Source organism: Xenopus laevis, chromosome 7S (assembly GCF_017654675.1).
Source record: "Xenopus laevis strain J_2021 chromosome 7S, Xenopus_laevis_v10.1, whole genome shotgun sequence".
Lineage (NCBI taxonomy): Eukaryota > Metazoa > Chordata > Amphibia > Anura > Pipidae > Xenopus > Xenopus laevis.
This window is the reverse complement of record NC_054384.1, coordinates 24,518,223-24,540,213: the sequence shown is the minus strand read 5'-3', so window position 1 is coordinate 24,540,213 and position 21,991 is coordinate 24,518,223. Positions and strand designations below refer to the sequence as shown.

At 38.6% G+C, this 21,991-nt stretch overlaps 1 protein-coding gene across 2 annotated transcripts in view; it reads left to right on the top strand.

The window, feature by feature from the left end:
• hectd2.S (HECT domain containing E3 ubiquitin protein ligase 2 S homeolog) overlaps window positions 1-15,894 on the top strand; it is a 196,683-nt gene extending 180,789 nt beyond the window's left edge. For both annotated transcript variants that reach the window (XM_041571013.1, XM_018227501.2), the window contains exons 11-21: window positions 758-854; window positions 3,687-3,794; window positions 5,645-5,777; window positions 6,088-6,176; window positions 7,230-7,388; window positions 8,626-8,700; window positions 9,016-9,103; window positions 10,383-10,489; window positions 10,636-10,751; window positions 13,151-13,294; window positions 15,680-15,894. In XM_041571013.1, the coding sequence (XP_041426947.1) occupies window positions 758-854; window positions 3,687-3,794; window positions 5,645-5,777; window positions 6,088-6,176; window positions 7,230-7,388; window positions 8,626-8,700; window positions 9,016-9,103; window positions 10,383-10,489; window positions 10,636-10,751; window positions 13,151-13,294; window positions 15,680-15,800 (1,237 nt within the window). In that variant the 3' untranslated portion in view covers window positions 15,801-15,894. The remainder of the gene's footprint in view (window positions 1-757; window positions 855-3,686; window positions 3,795-5,644; window positions 5,778-6,087; window positions 6,177-7,229; window positions 7,389-8,625; window positions 8,701-9,015; window positions 9,104-10,382; window positions 10,490-10,635; window positions 10,752-13,150; window positions 13,295-15,679) is intronic.
• Window positions 15,895-21,991: the final 6,097 nt, after the last annotated feature.

Below are 21,991 nucleotides of genomic sequence, written 5' to 3'. Positions count from 1 at the left end.
AGTGTAAAACATTGATCCATCATAGGATGCAGCTCCCCATGTGTAACACAGGGAGCTACAGAAAACAAGGAGTAGGTTTGACCAACATAATTTGTGGGTAGCTTTTCAATGTGACCTTTACCCAAAGTCAGGCTTAGGGAAAGGACATTCTACTTGTCACTGTGTGTACAGTGTTTGTGGTAGGGATGCACCATGCATCCAGGATTCAGTTCGGGATTCAGCTTTTTAGCAGGATTCGGCAGAATCCTTGTGCCTGGTTGAACCAACCCCTAATTTGCATATGTAAATTAGGGCCAGGTAGGGAAATCACATGACTTTTCGTTCATCATTTTTTCCACTTTTTCCTTTCCTGTCCCTAATTTGCATATGCAAATAAGGATTTGGTTTGGTATTTGGCCGAACAAAGGATTTGGGGATTCTGGCAAATCTCAAATAGTGGGTTCAGTGCATCCCTAACTAATTTGTGGAGTAGATTGCCCATTCAGACCCACAATGCCTTCTAAGTCTATACAGGAATACTCATCTTTATGTCATTGTACAGGTGTCTCATATTTGGAATCCTTCTGTTTATAACTGTTATCACCGGGAATTGTTAACAGTATTATTATTTATTACTATCGAGTATTTGAATGAATAGTTTGATGTACTATAAAGTTTTGGCTTGTTTTATGAACCAAATGGTAGTTATAAAGCAGTGAAATACACAGAATATTCATGTGTGTATTAATGGATTTTTTTTTTTTTTTTGATATTACAGATTCTCTTTCTGTCAGTTCCCATTCATCATATCTATTGCTGCCAAAAAAGTCATAATACAGCGAGATTCTGAGCAACAAATGATCAGTATAGCGCGGGTAAGTAGAACTAAAAACATTTTATTTCAGTTTGTGCTACTATTAAGTTGGCAATATATGTTTTCCTGACTTGAATAGAGAAATCTGTACAAGAGGAAACATAAGTGGGTCATATATAAAAGCAATGGTATAAATAGTCATAGATAGTGTCTCTCTCTATCTCTCCATGTCTGTCTCTCATCAAATCTGTTTGTAACTGGTCACCTTAAAGGAGTAGGAAAGCTACGGAGGCATTTTATTGCCAATAGATTAGCTGCAATAGGTCAAGCTAGAATGCTATATGTATTCTGTAGAATGTTTTACCATGCCGGAGTAAAAAGCTCTAGAAACGCTCTGTTTGTTTAGGATAGGAGCTGCAGTATTAATGTGGTGTGACATCACTTCCTGCCTGAGTCTCTCCCTGCTCACTTATAGCTCTGGGCTCAGATTACAGCAGAGAAGGGAGGGGGAGAGGAGCAAACTGAGCATGCTCTTGCCCAATGAGGTTTAAGCTGAAGGCAGGAAGTCTGATACAGAAGCCCATGAGTACACAATAGAAGGAAAGAAATGCAGTATTTCTTTTGACAGGGGACTCAGAGCTGCACTACTTTGGGGGTTTACTGGTATATTTAGATGGACCTTTCTGTTAAGGCTTACTTAGTTTTAACCTTTCCTTCTCCTTTAAAGGGCACCAATGGTACTGGCTAATAGAGCCCACACTCCAGTTGGGGATAACAGTAGTTTTTTTTTGTTTTTTTTTTCTTTAATAAAAATTGTCCCCCACCAGCAATAGGTCACCTGAATGGGGAGGGAGAGCATGTGCATAATGCACTTCTAACATCATGCTCATAATAAGCATGTCATTTGCTCATTATGCATGTGCCCCAACATGGCTGCTCAAACTGGGAGCTCCTTCCCATTGCGCGTGGCCTAGCAAGGGCAATTTTAAGAAATACTGTTTTTTTGCCAACAGGTTCCTTTTAGGAATGATTTAGGCTGATTTTTTTTTTTTTTTTTTTTTTTTAAATCAAGTCTCTAGAACCCAACTGTTTGATAATGCAGTCAGTAGTGGTTTTGTAGGCAGCCTCACTAAGGCAGAAACATCACACTCATTTAACAGCTAAAACAGATACAAGCAAGGTCCAGCTTGTGTAAGAGCAGCAATCAATTGGCAATATACACATTACAAATTCCATTATGCAATGCTATGCAAATACTCGCTGTGCCAATATATCATTAGGGCAACAACACTGCTGGCAATTTCAGGCATGTTGCCTTGCTGAGTATTTTGAAGTAACGCCAATAGTATATTGAATAAGCACCGTCAGGCTATTGTCACAGAGGGCAGTGGACGGTGATCTTGGGCACTTTACTCTGTTTGAGCTACTAAAAATAGTAACCATGTGCCATTGCCCTTATTGTTAGCATTACTGTTGGTGTTTTACCAGTTTAGAGTTTTATTAATGTTTTAACACATAGTAAACAGACTGTTGCTAGTGTTTTATTTTACAAAATGTGTTTTCATTTTTCACAGGATAGTTCAGCATTAAGGTAAAAACACTGTCCGACAGTATTCTTAGAACGGTGTATTATTATATTTGGTTTAATTATTTATGAAAAATTCAATATATCTAAATATTGCATTGAACTTGAGCTGCCTTTAGTAGTCCGTACCTATGTGGTTCCTTGGATTGGCAACCCCTTAAAGGAGAAGAAAGGCTTATGTTAGGCACCACCAAGTGATTGTATTGACTTACCTGAAACCCCGGGCCGGTGCTCCTATCAGCAGAAAACGACACCGGCCTGGGGTTATTCCAGTGAGCACCACTGAGCGATTCTCTTCCGGCTTCTTCTTTCTTCAAATTTCCCGATGCAAATGCATGCGCAGTTAACGAAATAGCCGACTTTTTAGTTAAAGTTCGGCTTTTCATTCTACTGCGCATGCAGGAAGACGGTCGTTCCACGGTGCTCACTGGTATAACCACGGGCTGGTAGTTTTCTGCTGATCGGAGCACCGGCCCGGGGTTTCAGGTAAGTCAATAAAATCACAAAGTGCACAAGGCCTTTCCTTCTTCTTTAACAGGAGTTTGCAAAGATCACTGCTATATCATGAAGTATAGTACATTGATTTGTAGTAAAAATGTTTAATTGTTTGCACTGCCCAGTCGGCCTGACAATAGCCAAACTCACCATCTTTGCTACTGGTAAACCTACACTACCAACAAGCCTAAAGGTGGCCATACACGGGCCGATAAAAGCTGCCGACAGACTGTGTCGGCAGCTTATTGGCCCGTGTATGGGGCCCCCCCGACGAGCTTCACCGATCGAAATCTGGCCGAAAGTCGGCCAGATCTCGATCGGATGGGACGGAAAATCCCGTCGGATCGCGGCCGCATCTGTTCGTTGATGCGGTCCCGCGATCTGACCCCCGTTTCCCATGCGTTAGGATCCGATCGTTGGGCCCTAGGGCCCACGATCGGATCAGCCCGATATTGCCCACCTCAAGGTGGGCATATCGGGGAGAGATCCGCTCGTTTGGCGACATCGCCAAACGAGCGGATCTCTCAGTGTATGGCCACCGTTATCCTAGTCCTTTTTCATTTTGGCACCTTTTCCCCATGCAGCCAATGTATTGCTCTTGGTGCCAGCTCATATTAATATGTGTCTCTATGACTAAACATAATATTACACTTAAATTTAGAGCAAGCTGTGCTTCCTGTGGAGGTGGTTCCTGGGAATTAAGGGGACGCTATATAATGAACCTGCTTGGTTTATCAGCTACCAGTCCCGTAGATGCCACTTCCATGTTGTTGTTGCTTGAATGATTGTCACTATCTGTTTACATTCCTGTAGCAAAGCCTTGTGGACAAAGTTTCTCGACGGCAAAAACCTGACATGAACATGCTGTTCTTGAATATCAAAGTGAGAAGACTTCAGTTAGTCAGCGATTCACTTGATGAGGTACAGTACCTACTTCCCACCACCTCGTTAAAGCTGTGATTTGTTTATGTGTGCAAATATGGAGTATAAACAACCATTTTGATGAGCCCCGTTTTACTATTTATGCCATTAAGGTTGCAAGACAAGACTTTACCTCAGTGCTAAATATGAGTAAATATTGAAAAATTGATAAATAGTAAATAAAACATATTTGATTCCATAGTAATAGTTTTCCCCCAGGTGCAAAAATATATTAAGAAATTACTAGGGATGCATCGAATCCAGGATTTGGTTTGGGATTTGGCCTTTTTCAGCAGGATTCAGATTCTGCAGAATCCTTCTGAATGGAATCCTAATTTGCATATGCAAATTAGGGGCGGGAGGGAAATTGCATGACTTTTTATCACAAAACAAGGAAGTAAAAAATGTTTTCCCCTTCCCACTCCTAATTTGCATATGCAAATTAGGGTTTGGTATTTGGCTGAATCTTTCACAAAGGATTCGTGGGTTCAGCCGAATCCAAAGTAGTGGATTCAGTGCATCCCTTGAAATTACAAGCAGGCTTTTAGGACTCTGTGATTTGTTTTTCAGCCTGAAGGCTAAAATGTAAGCGTTAAAAACCCCATAGAAGTCTACCTGTGTGTTTTTAGTCTTTTAAATACAAAGGTAACTAGAATATATATTTGTTCTTATTCATTTACATTGCAACGTAATGTGACATTTTTCTTTCTAAAAGGATGGTACTTTTTAAAGGAACAGTAATTTCGAAAAGTGAACTTTTTCTCATGTAGTATCTGTTGATCGAGCACCTAAAAATAAATTATTTCTTGGCAACATAGATATATATATAGATATAGATATAGATATATATATATATATATATATATATATATATATATATATATATATATGTGTGTGTGTTTAATATGAGAAATGTTTTTGTTTAAATAGGATATAGGAATAGGATTTGGCCCCTCCAAGATAACTCTACACTATATTTAAATACAGATAAAACCCTTTGATTTGCGGTTTGCCTTTTTTCCTTGGTGTTCCTTTTATTAAAATGTGACAAGTCATTATGAGATAATGTAGAGGTTATTTACAATGACTATGGATGAAAGTGCTATAGCACAGAAAGACACAAAATCTCACCCCTTAGTGCTTATTCAAACAACTCACCTCTTGCTGGATTAGAAACCTCACTCAAGTTGGGGGATCAGTTAGAGTGGGGGTCCCCATCCTTTTTTACCCATGAGCAACATTCAGATGTAAAAAGACTTGGGGAGCAACACAAGGATGAAAAATATTCCTGTGTGTTGCAAAGTAAGTTCTGTGATTGCCTATTTGGTAGCCATATGTGGACTGGCAGCCTATAGGAGGCCCTGGATGCCCATACCCCTGGTTTTATGCAACCAAATCAACCAATCTAAATTCCTTGTACTTCAGATCTGCATTTATAGGTGCTCACCCACAGGTAGGGTGCAATGTGCTGAAAACATGGCAGCTTGGCATGCATGTGTTAAATTGCCCCTTATGTAGTCACTTATGCAATTCAGTCTGTTTCCTCTTAGCCAGTTACTTAGGGCAAGGGCTTCATAATTTTAAATATAACGCTGAATTTGACAAAATCCTTTTTTCCTTCTGTGTAGCATATAGTGTGTGCGTGTGTTTAAAATAGTATATTGTAATTTCAGTTGTGTATTTTATTCAATGTTATTCTAAGCACAGTACAAAGCTTATTAAAGGCCACTGAGGATTAGAAACTGTTTTTTCCCAAAGCAAGTTTTAGCATGAAAATTTCAAGATGAAATTATGACAGTCCTTTCAGCACTTTGTGGTTTGCCTGACTGCTGTCTTGTTTGTTTTCTTAGCTTACCAGAAAAAGGGCCGATCTGAAGAAAAAGCTGAAGGTCACATTTGTGGGGGAGGCTGGCCTTGACATGGGTGGCCTTACCAAAGAGTGGTTTCTCTTGCTCATCAGACAGATTTTCCACCCAGACTATGGTAATTTTCAGCATTGAAAAAAAAAAAAATGAAAAAATAACTTTAAAAAATGCCATACAGTATGTCTGCTATGGAGCAAAACATTAGAGCTGATTGCATTAATCTGAAATTACATAATTATTTATTCCACCCTGGTGGCTTTAAGGCATATATATATGGAGGAGTGTATGAAAAGAAAACAATAATTATAGTTACCGTGCAGAACTAAATTAATTGCTAGATAGATTTTTGTATACCTTTTACATGTCATTCAGTTTCAATATAATGTAGAATAAAAGCTGAAATACTTTTGTTGTGCTTTTATTAACAGGCATGTTTACATATCACAAAGATTCCAATTGCCACTGGTTTAGCAGCTTTAAGTGCGACAACTATTCAGAATTTCGACTAGTTGGTACCGTATCCTTTTGTTAAAAGGAATGATTCAAGTCAGCAGTTCTCCCAGTACCATTGTAACACAACAGAAGAGTTATGGCACGGGATATTTCAACCAGACATTGACAGTTTAGACAAACTGAGTTGATAAGACACCTTTATTGAAGCCTGGGTGGAATGTTTATACATCAGCTCAATTATCCACTTTAGAGATGTGCGGGCCGGCCCCATACCCCCGGTTCAGGCAGGTTCGGGCCGACCTCACTCCCCCGTTTGCGGGTGGTGGGCGGGTTTGGTTCGAGCTCTTCCTCCTGCTCTCCCCACCCGCTACCTTACACTGCCAGCTTCTGCTTTTGTAGATGTCTTTAGCGGGCGGGTCTATAAAAGGAAGTCGGACGGGCGCGAGTAGAGGGAGGGCGAATTTGCGCCGGATGCGGGTTTTAACCGACCTGCATATTACTAATCCACATGCAGATTCTGAACTGCTTCAATTTGCTACATTAGTTGATACATTGGTGGAATATTAGCAACTATTGTATCAATTCTAACAGTTGCCTTTAATGAGACTCGGGGGGGGGGGATTCTGCTCAGCAGAGACAAAGATAAGAAATGTATCAACTAAATGTATCAATTTAAAACAGTTGTAGAGTCGGCAACATCCCACCCCTGAGATACTTTAGAAAGACAGAAGGTGAACAATTAAACTTTATGCTTCAATTTTAGAAAAACCGCCACAAATATAAAATAGAAAGTAATTGGAAAAAGTATTTTTCTGGTGAACTATCTGAAACTAACTGAACTGGAAAAAGTATTGGAAGGTGAACAACCCCTTTAACTTTTGTAATAGAACTAATTGCAAGAAGAACTATATTTGTGGTGTTATGGCACAGCCCCTATTCCACAGAACTCTTGTCTGATATTCAGTGAGTTTCATATATTCAACCAATGCCCCAAATGGTGTCCAGAGAGATTACAGAGCCACAAAATGTCATTTTACAGAAATTGGGGATTTGATCGGTATCAGTCCTATTGGAAATACGGCTTTAGAGTGTCCTAAATTGTACTTAACATTCCAAGTTGATGGGTCTTGCTGTGTATAACAGCATCACCTTAGATATCCGCTTTCCGAAATGCTGTTACAAGAAGCTGCTGAGTCCTCCTGTTGTTCCTTGTGACCAGAACATGCCTGTCGGCATTGCACCTGTCACTCTTGATGACTTGTACCAGATCATGCCAGTAAGTAAGATGCTTATAATGTGTACATGTGTGTGTATAATATATATAGTACCATTTATCTTATTAAATCGTTCTAACACAACAGAAGGTTTATGGGACATACTTGGAATAACATTTTTTGGAGGATCTTTTCTCTGTGCTTTTTATTTTATTTTAATTGCAAGCTAAATGGTAAATGACATACATGCCATGCACAGACATACAGTTAACAAGCCATGTTTTGGTGGCTCCTGCACCATATGAGTCCATCCAGCCTCCGCTAGTAAATGGTGTGTTTAATGATGCTGGAGCGACCACCACCTTGGACTTGACAGTAGCTCTGGGCTTTCACAGCATCAATAGATCACTAAAAAAAGCATGCATGCTGTTTTGGAAAAATGCTTCAGATGTGATGCAGAGGCACAGCTGACACCCGATTTGTATCAGAATTCAAGTTCAGTTGCTTCACTTTTGACTCATCTGACATAATGCTGTAGCTGTGCCTTGCAATTACACTGGAATTGTGGGGAGTCCGCTTTATAATGGTTAAAAAAAATGGTGCTTTGCATTCAAAATCCCATGATGCTTATGGCAGTTACATTAAAGTGGTGGTTCACCTTTAAATTACTTTTAGTATGTTATAGAATTGCTAATTCAAAGCAACTTTTCAATTGGTCTTCATTATTAATTTTTTATAGCTTTTTAATTATTTGCCTTTTTCTTCTCTCTTTTCTCTTTCACTGACCCCATCTAAAAAACAAATGCTCTGTAAGGCTACAAATGTATTGTTATTGCGACTTTTTATTATTCATATTTCTATTCAGGCCTCTCCTATTCATATTCCAGTCTCTTGTTCAAATCAATGCATGGTTGCTAGGGTAATTTGGACCGTAGCAACCAGGCTGCTGAAATTGCAAACTGGAGAGCTGCTGAATAAAAAGCTAAATAACTCAAAAACCACAAATAATAAAAAATTAAAATCAATTGCAAACCGTCTCAGAATATCATTTTTAACATCTTCCTAAAAGTTAATTTCAAGGTGAACAACCCCTTTAACCATTTTGTGTCTTCTGTGATATGAAGGAGCATTCAGTATAGGTCTGTCCTATTTAGAATACAGTTAAACAAGTTTTATAATTTGCAGATTGCTTTCTAATTGCAGTTTGGGAATATTAGTATGTTTAAAATAAAACCGATGAGAGAAAATAAATGTTTACAACAGAAATAAACTATAAATGACTACATTCACTGTTTTTAGGAGCTGGCTCATGGCTTAAATGAGCTTCTCTCTTACGATGGTAATGTGGAAGAAGATTTTTTTTCAACATTTCAGGTTAGTTGCAGTAATTTACAGAATGTATCTGGAAGCCACTGACGCAAATTAAATATATACACACACAATAATATTGAACTTTTAAGGTGGAAGGAGACTTTCACTGGAGATATTCAGAGTACTTTTTAGTACAAGAGCTAGGGTTCAAGTGGCTTTTTGATAGCTGCTACCCGCTACAGATCATTTTCCATTCAAGTGAATTCCTATGGCCTCCTATAATTATAAAGGAACAAATGCAAAATGACACGTGCTAGGGGATGTTTCAGGGGAAGCCCACATTTTGGATACTGTTGTCATTACTTTTTTTCCTCCAAGGTTTTTCAGGAAGAATTTGGAACCATTAAATCATACAATCTCAAGCTCGGCGGAGATAAAATACCAGTAACCAATCAGAACAGAAAAGGTAAATCACCCATTGAAAAATGTTACCGAAATATGTGAACACTCCCTCTAATTATTAGAATGAGCGATTTAAGGCAAACTCTGCACAGGTGGCACTTTATCATAAGATTAAATTCTTGGCCATTCTGTGGTTCAGTTTGGGAATGGCCCTTTCCTGTCTCTGTACCCCTATGTTACATAGTAAGTTACATAGTTAAATTGGGTTGAAAAAAGTTCATCAAGTTCAACCCCTCCAAATGAAAACCCAGCATCCATACACACACCCCTCCCTACTTTTAATTAAATTCTATATACCCATACCTATACTAACTATAGAGCTTAGTATCACAATAGCCTTTGATATTATGTCTGCCCAAAAAATCATCCAAGCCATTCTTAAAGGCATTAACTGAATCAGCCATCACAACATCACCCGGCAGTGCATTCCAGAACCTCACTGTCCTGACTGTGAAGAACCCCCTACGTTGCTTCAAATGAAAGTTCTTTTCTCCTAGCCTGAAGGGGTGGCCTCTGGTACGGTGATCCGCTTTATGGGTAAAAAGTTCCCCTGCTATTTGTCTATAATGTCCATATAGAATTCTGGTAACATGGATTGGAAAGAATTTGATGGCATTCACAGAGACCCAACTGAACACCTGTGGGATAGTCTAGAAGTCCATTTGAAACAGGACCGACTGTCCAACATCAGTATCCAAATCCATCAATAATATTCCAACATCTAGTGGAAAGCCTTCCAAGAATTGTAGAGGGCAAAGACCGTTTTAGCAGCAAAGGGAGGACCAATTTCATATTAAAATCCTAGGGTTTGGCATGAGATATTAGACAGGCAGGTGTATGTATGTGTATGTATATATATATATATATATATATATATATATATATATATATATATATATATATATATATATATATATAATATCAAAACAGGGGTGTTGTGGGAGCACTCTAAAGGCTTTAAAGTGTATATATATATGTATAATAAATGCTATTGCATATGTACCCAAAACAGGGGTTATTTTGTTACAAAGTTATGATCATAAAATTGATAAGCCACCATACCACGTCAAGGTAAACCCCGAATGGCGGTCCCTAACTTGTTTTATTTATTTTTTATGTGCATTCTAGCATTACATGTAATCAATGTCCATATATATATATATATATATATATATATATATATATTTTGGTTATATAGTATAAAGAACGTTGAGAATGATGATGGCAGTTTGTCTAAGGGTGTAAAAATGCACTCAAAAGATTTTTCTTTTCTTTACTTTTAGAGTACGTCCAACTTTATATAGACTTTCTCCTCAACAAGTCTATCTACAAACAGTTTTCAGCATTCTATTATGGATTTCACAGTGTTTGCGCTTCCAACGCATTAATGGTATGTGAGAATATTAAAAAAACTTCCCTTTGGGGAAAGTGTCTCCTTCTTGCAGCTATAATGGAGATACACCCACCTACACAAGTTATTTGTATTTCTTAATTAAAGCAAATGTAACCAAGGCTAAAATGACTTTTTTTTAAAAGTTGCTTTGTCCAGAAGAGGTGGAAATTCTTGTTTGTGGAAGTCCTGAATTAGACGTGCACGCGCTCCAGAGAAGCACCCAGTACGGTGGCTATTTAAAAACAGATGTCACTGTGAGGTGAGATGCACTGACTTTCTTCAGAAACTTTAAGACCTGTTGTTACTACTGATTTACAGAACATAATGGGATGGATTTACCTGGAATATCAATCTAATGGGTTAAACATAGTTACACACACTAATGCACAAAGATAATTCACAACGATAAACTTGTATCTGGCTTAAAGTTGGGTTTTGTTCTTTTTTTGGGTTAAATATGTCCCCATAAGAGCAGTGTAACCTGTAATAGCTGCTACTCTTTCAATATGGCAATAGTCTAAAAAAGTACAGGCCTTTTCATAGACACGGGTCCTATATTTGACACCACAGGGCTCTGCTATACAAGTGTTTTTTTAGTGAGGCCTTAAACCTCTGTAGTAGTAAACGTGATCTTTTGGCCTTTGTATGTGTTATCATTCCTTTACTGTATTTTGCTGATATACACTGCCTTGCAAAAGTATTCACCCCCTTGGCTTTTTACCTATTTTTTTACATTCCAACAATAATAATAATAATAATTTATGTGATGGATCTGCACAAAATAGTCTAAGTTGGTGAAGTGAAATGAGAAAATTGTATATAAAAAAGAATTTTAATTTTTTTTTTTTTTAAAAACGGAAAATTGGCATGTGCATCTTTATTGAAGCCCCTAACAAATCCTGGCACAACCAATTACATTCAAAAGTCACATAATTAGTGAAATGAAGTCCACCTTTGTGCAATCGAAGTGTCACATGATCTGTCAGTATAAACACACCTTTTTTGGCATAGTTCCCAACAATGGTACTACAACAAACCTGCCAAGAGACGGCCACCCACCAAAACTCATAGACCGGGCAAGGAAGGCATTAATCAGTGAGGCAGCACAGAGACAAAAGGTAACCCTGAAGGAGTTGCAGAGACTGGAGTATCTGTCCATAGGACCACAATAAGCCGTACACTCCATAGAGCTGGGCTTTATGGAAGAGTGGCCAGAAAAAAAGCCATTACTTAGGGGCCGATTCACTAAGGGTCGAATATCGAGGGTTAATTAACCCTCGATATTCGACTAAGGATTTAGCGCAGATAGTTAGATCGAACGATCGAAGGATAATTACTTCGATCGAACGATTCGAAAGATTTTAATCCAACGATCGAAGGAATATCCTTCTATCAAAAAGTTAGCCAAGCCTATGGGGACCTTCCCCATAGGCTAACATTGACTTCGGTAGCTTTTAGATGGCGAACTAGTGGGTCGAAGTTTTTTTTAAAGAGACAATACTTAGACTATCGAATGGTCGATTAGTTGAACGATTTTTACTTCGAATCCTTCGATTCTAAGGTCGAAGTTTTTTACCTTCGAAATTCGAAGTTTTTTACCTTCGAAATTCGAAGTTTTTTACCTTTGAAATTCGAAGTTTTTTACCTTCGAATCCTTCAATCCAAGTTAGTGAATCGGCCCCTTAAAGTAAAAAACAAAAAGGCACGTTTTGAGTTTGCCAAAAGGCATGTGGGCGACTCCCCAAATGGAGGAAGGTGCTCTGGTCAGATGAGACTAAAATTAAACTTTTCGGCCACAAATGAAAATGTCTATTCTTGTGCAAACCCAAAACATCCCATCACCCCAAGAACACCATCGCCACAGTGAAACATGGTGGTGGCAGCATCATACTGTGGGGATGTTTTTCAGCAGCAGGGACTGGGAAACTGGTCCGAGTCGAGGGAAAGATGGTGCTAAATACAGGGATATACTTGAGCAAAACCTGTGTCAGTCTGCCTGTGAGTTGAGATTGGGACTGAGGTTCACCTTCCAGCAGGACAATGAACCAAAGCATACTGCTAAAGCAACACTCGAGTGGTTTAAGAGGAAACATTTAAATGTGTTGGAATGGCCTAGTCAACGCCAGGCCTCAATCCAATTGAGAATCTGTGGTCAGACTTGAAGATTGCTGTTCACAAGCAAAAACCATCTGACCTGAAGTTGGAGCAGTTTTGCCTCGAGGAATGGGCAGAAATCCCAGTGGCAAGCTCATAGAGACTTATCCAAAGTGACTTGCAGCTGTAATTGCCGCAAAAGGTGGCTCTACAAAGTACCGACGTTTGGGGTCAGTGAACAGTTATGCACGCCGAAGATTTCTGTTATTTTGTCCTATTTGTTGTTTCTTTATAATAAAAAAAGTCTTCAAAGTTGTAGGCCTGTTCTGTAAATGAAATGGTGCAAGCTCTCGAAAAATCCATTTTAATTCCAGGTTGTGAGTCAACTAAACGTAAAAAATGCTTTTGCAAGGCACTGTAAAGTATCATTGATGCTAGAACTGGCTAAAGGTCCATCATATATTCTGATTTTGTGAGTTCAGTGTTTATCTGAATAGTCAATATTGTTGCACAAAACATTCGAAAGAAAATAATAAACTCATTATGGCATTTGCTCCTTTGCAGATACTTCTGGGATGTTGTTCTTGGATTCCCCCTTGAGCTCCAAAAGAAGTTGCTACACTTTGCTACAGGAAGTGATAGAGTACCAGTGGGAGGGATGGCAGATTTAAATTTCAAGATTTCAAAGAGTGAGACTCCCACTAACTGGTAATGGTTCTTCATTTGTACAGACCCCTTCTTTCAGATGTTAACATAGGAATTGTTTTGAGTATGAATTGTATTAAAGAAAGGGAATCATCCTTGCTTCCAGCTGGTCAGTGACTGGATGTGAAGGGCAAATTAGAGTGCGCAAGGATTTCAGAGATGTGCATATTCACAGCAGAACACATGGAATGCACAATTCTGCTGCATCATGTGTGAATCTGCCACCAATATGCAAGTCATAATCATTCATGTAAGGTGAAATTCCCGTTGATCGATTGCGTATGGGTGAAAAATGTTTAGATTTTTACATGGGGTTTGAAGACTTGTTATGCAGCTTTTTATACATGTGAGCAGCAGAATATTAAATGAGTTGTTCACCTTCCAACACTTTTTTTTCAGTTCAGTTGGTTTCATAAAGTTCACCAGACTTTTTCCAGTTTCCATTTTCTATGTGTGGCCGTATTTCTAATATTGAAGTTAGTAAGTCTAGTTTTACCTTTCTAAAGCTGCTCTGGGAGGGAGGATCGCCGACCCTCTAAACTGTTCTAAATTAATTCAGTTAGTTGATACATTTCTTATCGTTGTCCCTGCTGAGCAGAACCTCTGAGCTTCATTAAAAGCAGTGGTTAGAATTAGGGATGGGTGAATTTTTCCCCGAAAAAAATGACGCCTATAGACTTGTATGGCGTTGTGTGTCAAAATAAAAAGACGTGCGTCAAAAAAATTTCGCAGCGCAACAACATTTTTTGGACGCCCATAGACTTTAATGGGCGTCAGCGTCATTTCGCCGCCGACTAATTTTTGGTGAAACAAAACGGGACAAATTCGCCCATCCCTAGTTACAATTGATACAATAGTTGCTGATATTCCACAGATACTGCTGAGAAATGTATTGGCTAATTGTATCAGCTAAATGTTGCAAAATTCTAACAGTTCAGAATCTGCTCCCGAATGACTGAGCTGCCAGATTGAAACACCAAAGACCGGAACATTCAACTTAAAACTTAGATTTTGGAAAAATGGTAAAAAATGGAAAGTAATTGTAAAAAGTCTTTATTTCTGGGGGAACAATCTGAAAACAACTCAACTGAAAAAGTGTTTGGAAGTTGAACAAACCCTTTAACATTGAGACATAGCGCTTAGTGCAGGGTCTTGGATCGTGTATAACAGACATGTCCAAAGTCCTGCCCTGGGCCAATTGCGGCCTGGTTACAAATTTACACCAGCTCACAGCCTCCGTCATTAAATTAATAATAATAATTGGCCCACCAGCACAGTGCGTTCAGGATCATTCACTCCCGGAGATGGAATCACGTAGCAATAGACACTTACGGGCACGGCCAAATATCTACCAAATACAACAAGAAGTAACTAATAACTTAGAATATGAAAAAGCTGTGCCAAGAGGTCTGAGAGAGAAAAGAATAATACAGGAAGCATATAAACTTTGGCTATCTAAGACCAAAACATAAAGCCTATATTGTCTTGGACTGTCTTTAGTACTAACTACCCTGGGAGGTATAAAATCTTTACTTTAATTTTTGTTTTGTTTTTTTGTTAGATTTATAGTTTATTTTAGATCTTTCTCCTTAGAGAAGTATATGACGATACAATGTATGTATATGTTGGAAAAACACAATAAATAAAGAAAAAAAAAGAAATTATAATTTATTGGGGGTCATTTATCAACATTGGGCAAATTTGCCCATGGGCAGTAACCCATGACAACCATTCAAATGTTGCATTCATTGTTCTACTTGCAGCTGTCTTTAAAAAGCTATTCACTGATTGGTTGCTTATGGTAACTGCCCATGGGCAAATTTGCCCAGTGTTGATAAATGAGCCCCATTGACTTTTTATGGGCCCTTGTAGTTATTTAGTGGCAACTACCATGATGGGAGATGTAACAGTTAAAAACACGTCATGTAACTGAATTACATCTCTGTCTACGGTAACTATTTTTATCTTAAAGAAAAAAAAAATCAAAATATATATTTGTCGGAGCCCTTCCCCAGGAGAAACTACTTACACTGTATTATTTCCCACATAAATCTGATTCTTTTATTATATATTTCCAAATTAAAAATTGTAGAAAGTACCAATATCAGCATCAACATGGTCAGCACCCACAAAATGAATTTATTTCAAGGCCATTTTGGAATAGTTTTGCGGAAACCATAATCAATGTTTTCTCAGACTGATCTAAAGGTACAGGCAGAACGGAACCAAGTAGTATTGGTACCCATAGCAATACAATTTGACCTGGCTACGTCTGTAAGCTTGCTCTCTCACCTGACCGCTACCTTACTGTCTCTCTGCCATGTTCAGCCATTGGAAAAGTCTATAAAGGATTTTAAATTATATAAGTTTGTTTTGTGTTTCCTGTAGGTTGCCTATAGCACACACTTGTTTTAACCAGCTTTGCCTGCCTCCATACAAGACAAAGAAGGAACTAAAGCAGAAGCTGACAATTGCGATTTCAAATGCTGAAGGATTTGGCCTACAGTAGGATTGTGCAGGCTCTGCTAAAGAATTGAAGGTTTCTTGATTCCTCCGTCATTTAATTTATTTTTGTACTACTTTGCACTGAGAGCAGCAGAGCAGACTACTCATCAGCCTTTTTCTTTTGTGCCTCAGGTTTCAGACAGAATAGACAGAGAAACCCTAAACAACATTACCTAGCGGTGTCTAATTTAGTATCCTTGTAACCTGCTATGTGTCTTCACATTATTCATCATACGTCAGAAGTGCTGACAAAGTGTCTTTGCAACCAGGTTTTACAAGCAGGTTTAGGTAATGGAGTTTTGTGATTATTTATACACAGTTTGTATTGTTTTCTTACAAAACTTTATGCAGGTCACTGAAGTTGCCAAAATAATCATGATTCTGTTGCTGGTTTACTATGCTTTACTAAAACCCAGTAAAGCTAAATCTATTTATTTAAAAAAGGAATGTATCCCTTTTATCTGTGCAGATTTTGTAATTTACTGTTATTAATGAAGACTAATTCAGTTTGTGTTGTGGGTAAAAACACGCACTGTACTGTATCTATGGTCTGCATATAGGCTTATACTGACCTTGGGTATGCAGGTGTAGCAACCTCCCTGCCTAGTTGGCATTTGTACTTCTCAACAGCTAAATTGCTTAAGATTGACTGATCTTTATTATTTTTCTCAGTTATGGGTTCATATCGCCTATTGTCTGTTTTTCTGCCGGATAGAGGGCATGATTTCACTTGCCATTTGTCTGTTTCTGTAAAGATCTGGGAAACCTAGGGCTGGGAATCACGGTGGTCACACACTACGCATACTTATTCCAGAAGTGCTGGCAGAAATCACTTCAGTCCATGGGGGCAAATTCACTAAGTTGCGCCGGCGACAGCTTCGCCAAACTCTGCCGCACTTTGCCAGGCGTAGTTTCGCCAGCGCTACGCAAATTCACTAAAATGCGAAGTTGCGCTCAGGGGGGCTGAACGGTAGCGAAGTTGCGCCAGCGTTAATTTGTCAAGCAAAGCGAAGTTACGCTAGTGATGACCAATTTGCATATGGTGACAAGTTAAAGTACAATGGACTTATATGTAGCAACAAATACATTACACTACACAAGCCTGGGAAAGCTTCATAACATAAGAGTTGTTCTTTTGCCCTATACATGTGCCCACTGTATAGTTTAGGTGCCATATGTTAGGAAATGTAGGGGGGAAGGAGGGTACCCCCAAAAAAAATTACGATCTTTTTCAGCCTATCACCCTTAAAAAAGGAAAAGACACCAGCGTTTTTTTGGGACTTAGAAAAAATGTCAACTTTTTTTTTAAAGCAAGCCCTATCTACTCCATTGCACTTCGTCTGGTCTCAGTTGGCGAAGGCAAGAGTTAACGTTCATGAAAATCCGCAAGTTAGTGAATTAGCGTAGTTACGTCCCTTCGCCATAAGGCAACTTCGGCTGGCTTAAGGGTGAGAAGTAGCGCTAGAGTAGGTCCACTTCGCTAGCTAATTTACGCCAGCGCTCGTTAGTAAATCGGCGACGTAGCGAAATGACGTCACACTGGCGAATTTGCGCTAGCGTTAACCACATTTCGCGCTTTAGTAAGTTTGCCCCCATGTCTCTTCCTTTACATGTGTTTTGTATGTTGGCCAATGACATTTGTGTGTCATTCACCGATATGGTTCAGCCACTTTGATCAATGACTTGCAGATAAACTGCAAATTGCATACTCAGTGGTGAACATAAGCTGCAGACGCTGCCAGAGGGCAAATGACCCACTGGCCAAAGGAATGCTGGACAGAAATTTAGAAAGGTAAAGAAAATCAAACCTAATTATAAGAAGCATTTACAATCCATTCATTCAAGCCGTTCATTTACGGACAGTTGTCCAAAAGTGAACATACCCTTTAAGGCCTCAGCTGAAGAATTCCAAAATTATAGTGTTCTGGAGCATTTCAGACACTTCCAGAGAGTACCAAACCTCTTTAGAGTTCCAGAGACTTCTCAAGTTGCATCAGCATAGAAGTCAAAGGGAACCTCGTGCAACTCCAGAGAAATATTCTTCATGCTGAAAAAGATTTGATAAGAGATATCTTAATTTTTAGACACTAATGCCCTATCTGATCACAAGAGAACATTTTGAACATTTCTCAATACAAAAATCTAAACATTTCCCAGTTCCTTATAAAAGGTGCAAAGTATAGACATGGGCAAGGCTGCACCTTCTTCTGTTGGTCGTGACGTTCAATTTTGTTGAATTTTACTTATTTATAATGTCATGGAAGAGAGAATTTTCATGACAAATTCCAGTTTAGAAAACAGTGTTACCTTTTATAACCTTTTTGTATATCATATGGTTCCGCGCCATCTTTGGTTTTATATCTTCACCAGTTCTTATTGGTCAGGTGATCATTTGTGGGATTTGATAACCTTGGCTAATGTATTTGAAAAGCATAGAGTCTGGGCCAAATTTATGTCAACAACCATGTGTTTTCCCATACTTAACTAATATACACACAACTGCCAACCCAGCAACCAACTATTTTTAAATCTGACATGGGGCTGCCACCTGTCAGATTTTGACCCAGACAGCTTGTTTTTCAGAAGAACTGCCCGGGTCAAAACTGCCTGCCCAGTTATCCAAATTATCATCACCCATCCAACAATGTCATCACCATGGGAAGGAGGACAGGGAAAGGTGGCAACCCTAATTTGACAATATTTCATGTCCATCTAATCAATACAAACATCTGCACTACATTTTACCAAAGAAAATAATTTATTAATTGTGGTGCAGTGACTTGGTGTTCTCAGACTGGTTTAAATTTATATTAGAGACGTTTAGAAAAAACTGAAACTGCAGCTTCATCATCCTCATCATCATATTTGGACAGGGTGCAAATTTTCCATATCGTCGTGTTCTTTATATCATAGCCACTCGAGTAGTTGAGTTGTGAGCAGATTTGAGAGCCGTTAACCAGTAGGATGGTTATATTAGGGGAACTGAAATATAAAATTAAATACTTTCACACTTGTACCGTTAATGAGAGTACTGCTGTGCCTTTAAAGTAAATGCAATTTTCTTTTGGTTTTATACACAAAAAGAAAAGTTGGGATTATCTTTTTATAAGGTCCAGAGCATTATGTAGATCACCGAAATATAGAATGTGCTACATTTCTGACACATCACAAGGGGACAATGTGCATTAACTTTGCATTAATTGCAGTCTCTATTATTAAAAAAAAACACCCGTCCCGTCCCTGTGTAGAGCAGAATGTAATTAGGATAAACCAGGGATAGACCATGAGGATAATTCCACTCATTGTAGTTCCTCAGTGTGAGGGATATGCGGGGAGATTTTGTTATTCAAGAGTTAGAATATTAAAGATCCCTGTAGAGAAAACCCAGACAATAGATTAGTTCCACATATTTTGTTAACCCTAAAAGAAGAAAGTGCTGGTGCTGTTAAATAAACATTTAATTTACAGACTTTTTACCATAATAAGTAGAGTGGGTGGACATATTGGGGAACTGTTTTACCCAGGAACCAAATTCCTGAAACAGAGACGAATGGGACCTTTAGGCAGAGTGGCAGCCAGATGTGTGTGAAGAGATACTGGATGTGCTGATACAATTGTTATGCATGCGTGGGAAAATGTACCCAACAGTTTTCCTACATATCTAGTACCTTAATTGCCTTTTGAATCGTAGATGATGCCAAAATATTTAATTGCCAATGCCAAACATATATTTTTGCATCTGAGGAGGCATTGACTCTAGGCTTACTCAAAGGAAATGTTGTTGAAAATTTGTTCAGACCTTCTAATCTGTTTAAAATAAAAGTAGACCGTAGGGTTGGAAAGAAGAGTTGTTTTTTTAAGCCTTCTCATATAGGACTATTTCATGTTTTTGGTTTTAGATAATAGAAACAACAGACACTAATAATACCTAAAAATGTTGTACTCAACTTCAGTGCACATTGACCCATTTAGTTTGAGTCAACGTTTTTACTCTGTTGGAAGCACCTTCAACTGTATTTTCCTTTTTCCTGGATTCGGTATGTTTTCTATGGTTCTACAGGATTTATGACATTTGTTCAACACACACACACATATTAATAATGCCGCCCTATTTGTTGGCATATTAAAGCAAGACTGGTATCTTGCTGTGGGCGCATTATTGTTGCTCGCTTACAAAGCATAAATTATTGACTTGCAAGCAATACCAAGACTGCAATGCAATGTGTACATTTTGTACTTGGGTGGTATTTTCTGAAAATTCCATGTAGAGAGAGTTAGGACACGTTGTTTGCAGTTGATTGTATATAATTTATAAAATGAAGAAGAGTTTTAATGACTTTTAGAGATTTATTTTTACAAGATAAATCTGTTGTTTTAAGGACTGGTATTTATCTTTCAAAGGAAAAACTTTTATATGAACGGCTGATATTTTAGGATATCTGAAGTGAAGGTCAAACTTCAGTAATGTAGTTAACATGTCAGTTGATGTGGTTAAAATGTAATGGCCGCAGGTTAACGATCTGCTTGATTAAGAAGTTTTGCAATAATGTAACAGACAACATTTGAGGGAATGGAAAGCGACAGGCTTTTTCTGTTCCTGAAATGGCTTTTTACAGAGTGCGGTTTTTATTTTATATTTTCCTATTATTTATTAAAATAGCTGAATGTTGAGCATTGTATTCTATATAAGTTAAAGGACAAAAGCAAAAACACACAGTCGTGTAAGTCGCTTGCATCCATCATCATAGTATTTAAAGGTAAAGAGCAATTTTTGTGATAAGCAAAGGATCATTTGGAAAACCAAAAACTTCAAGAAGAAGTGCATGTGTTTCCACTGGGAGTAATTTAGGTGCCAAAGTTGCATGTCTGCAAAATGTGCTGCTGGCGGTGCATTTTTTTTTTGCCTATCACCAGGACTTCTGCTCAGCTACAGCTCCACCATCCATACCGCTATTCTGAGAGTGCATGCCAAAACATTTGGAAGCACAGTTGTTACTGAACCACTGGGCATTAGAAAATGGCCAGTAACCAGGCGTGGACTGGCAATCTGTGGGTTCTGGCAAATTCCAGAGGGGCTGCTGTAAGGTGCCATAGACACTCACTAACTAATGGGCTGGGGGGATGCTTGGGCCTCTCTGTACTTGGAATGCCAGAGCCTATTGTGAATGCCAGTCCGGACCTGCCAGTAACCAAATCAACATTTGTTGTGTTTTCAGCATGTTCTTACAGTGTTATTGCTCCCTCTTTTTACTTTGATTCCAGATTTTGTCCAAAGCATTGTTTCATTGCTTCTAAAAGACAATTTTGTACTCTGGAGTTCTCCATATCAAAAAATGTATCAAGTGCACTCTCCGCATGCATTGATAACCACAAATCTTACTTAAGCTGGCCATAGATGCAAAGATCCGATCGTACGAATCATCATACGATCGGACTTTCCCATCTACCGACCAACCACTAACCATTCAGATCAAAGTCTTACCAGTCAGATTAGTTAAAGAACAGATTAGCAATGTTCTGCCCCTGACAGCAATCGTACGATATCTATGTCCAACCAAAGCTAGTGACAGTCTCCCACTGAAAATCGTACAATCGGCAATACACGCAGAGATATTATCGGCAGCCGACAGAAATTTTCTAACCTGTTCGATCGACCAAACTACCGATCTCCACAGGACGAAAAATGTCGGGACTCTCCACACACGGTCCGAAAATTGTACGAATCCTCGATTCGTACGATCAGATCTTTGCGTCTATGGCCAGCTTTAGGAGCTTCTGGTCCTGAGCAATTGTCTATCCTGGTGGTACCATTTGCTTTCACTGCTGTCTGTGCCTTTTAATAAATTACCCCTAGTATTTCCATTTTCCAGCAAATATGTTATTTCAGTTGCATCTATAATTTCTGTCTGTATTTGGAGGAATCTGATGCAGACTTCTGGGACATATCAGACTACAGCCTCTTTTGAAATGAAAACAATGGGGGAACAGGTTATGGGACAAAGAAATGGCCTATAAACCCCTAAGTCTTTGGGGGAGTAAGTCGGATGTTAGGGGTGTCTTTATCATGTACTGATTTCTCCCGGTATTGCCAATGTTCTTACAAACATTGCTAAGAACCATATTCCTGCTCTTTTAAGGGATTAGGACACATTTTTATATATATCATGACAATTTTTATTGACAAAATAATCCGTT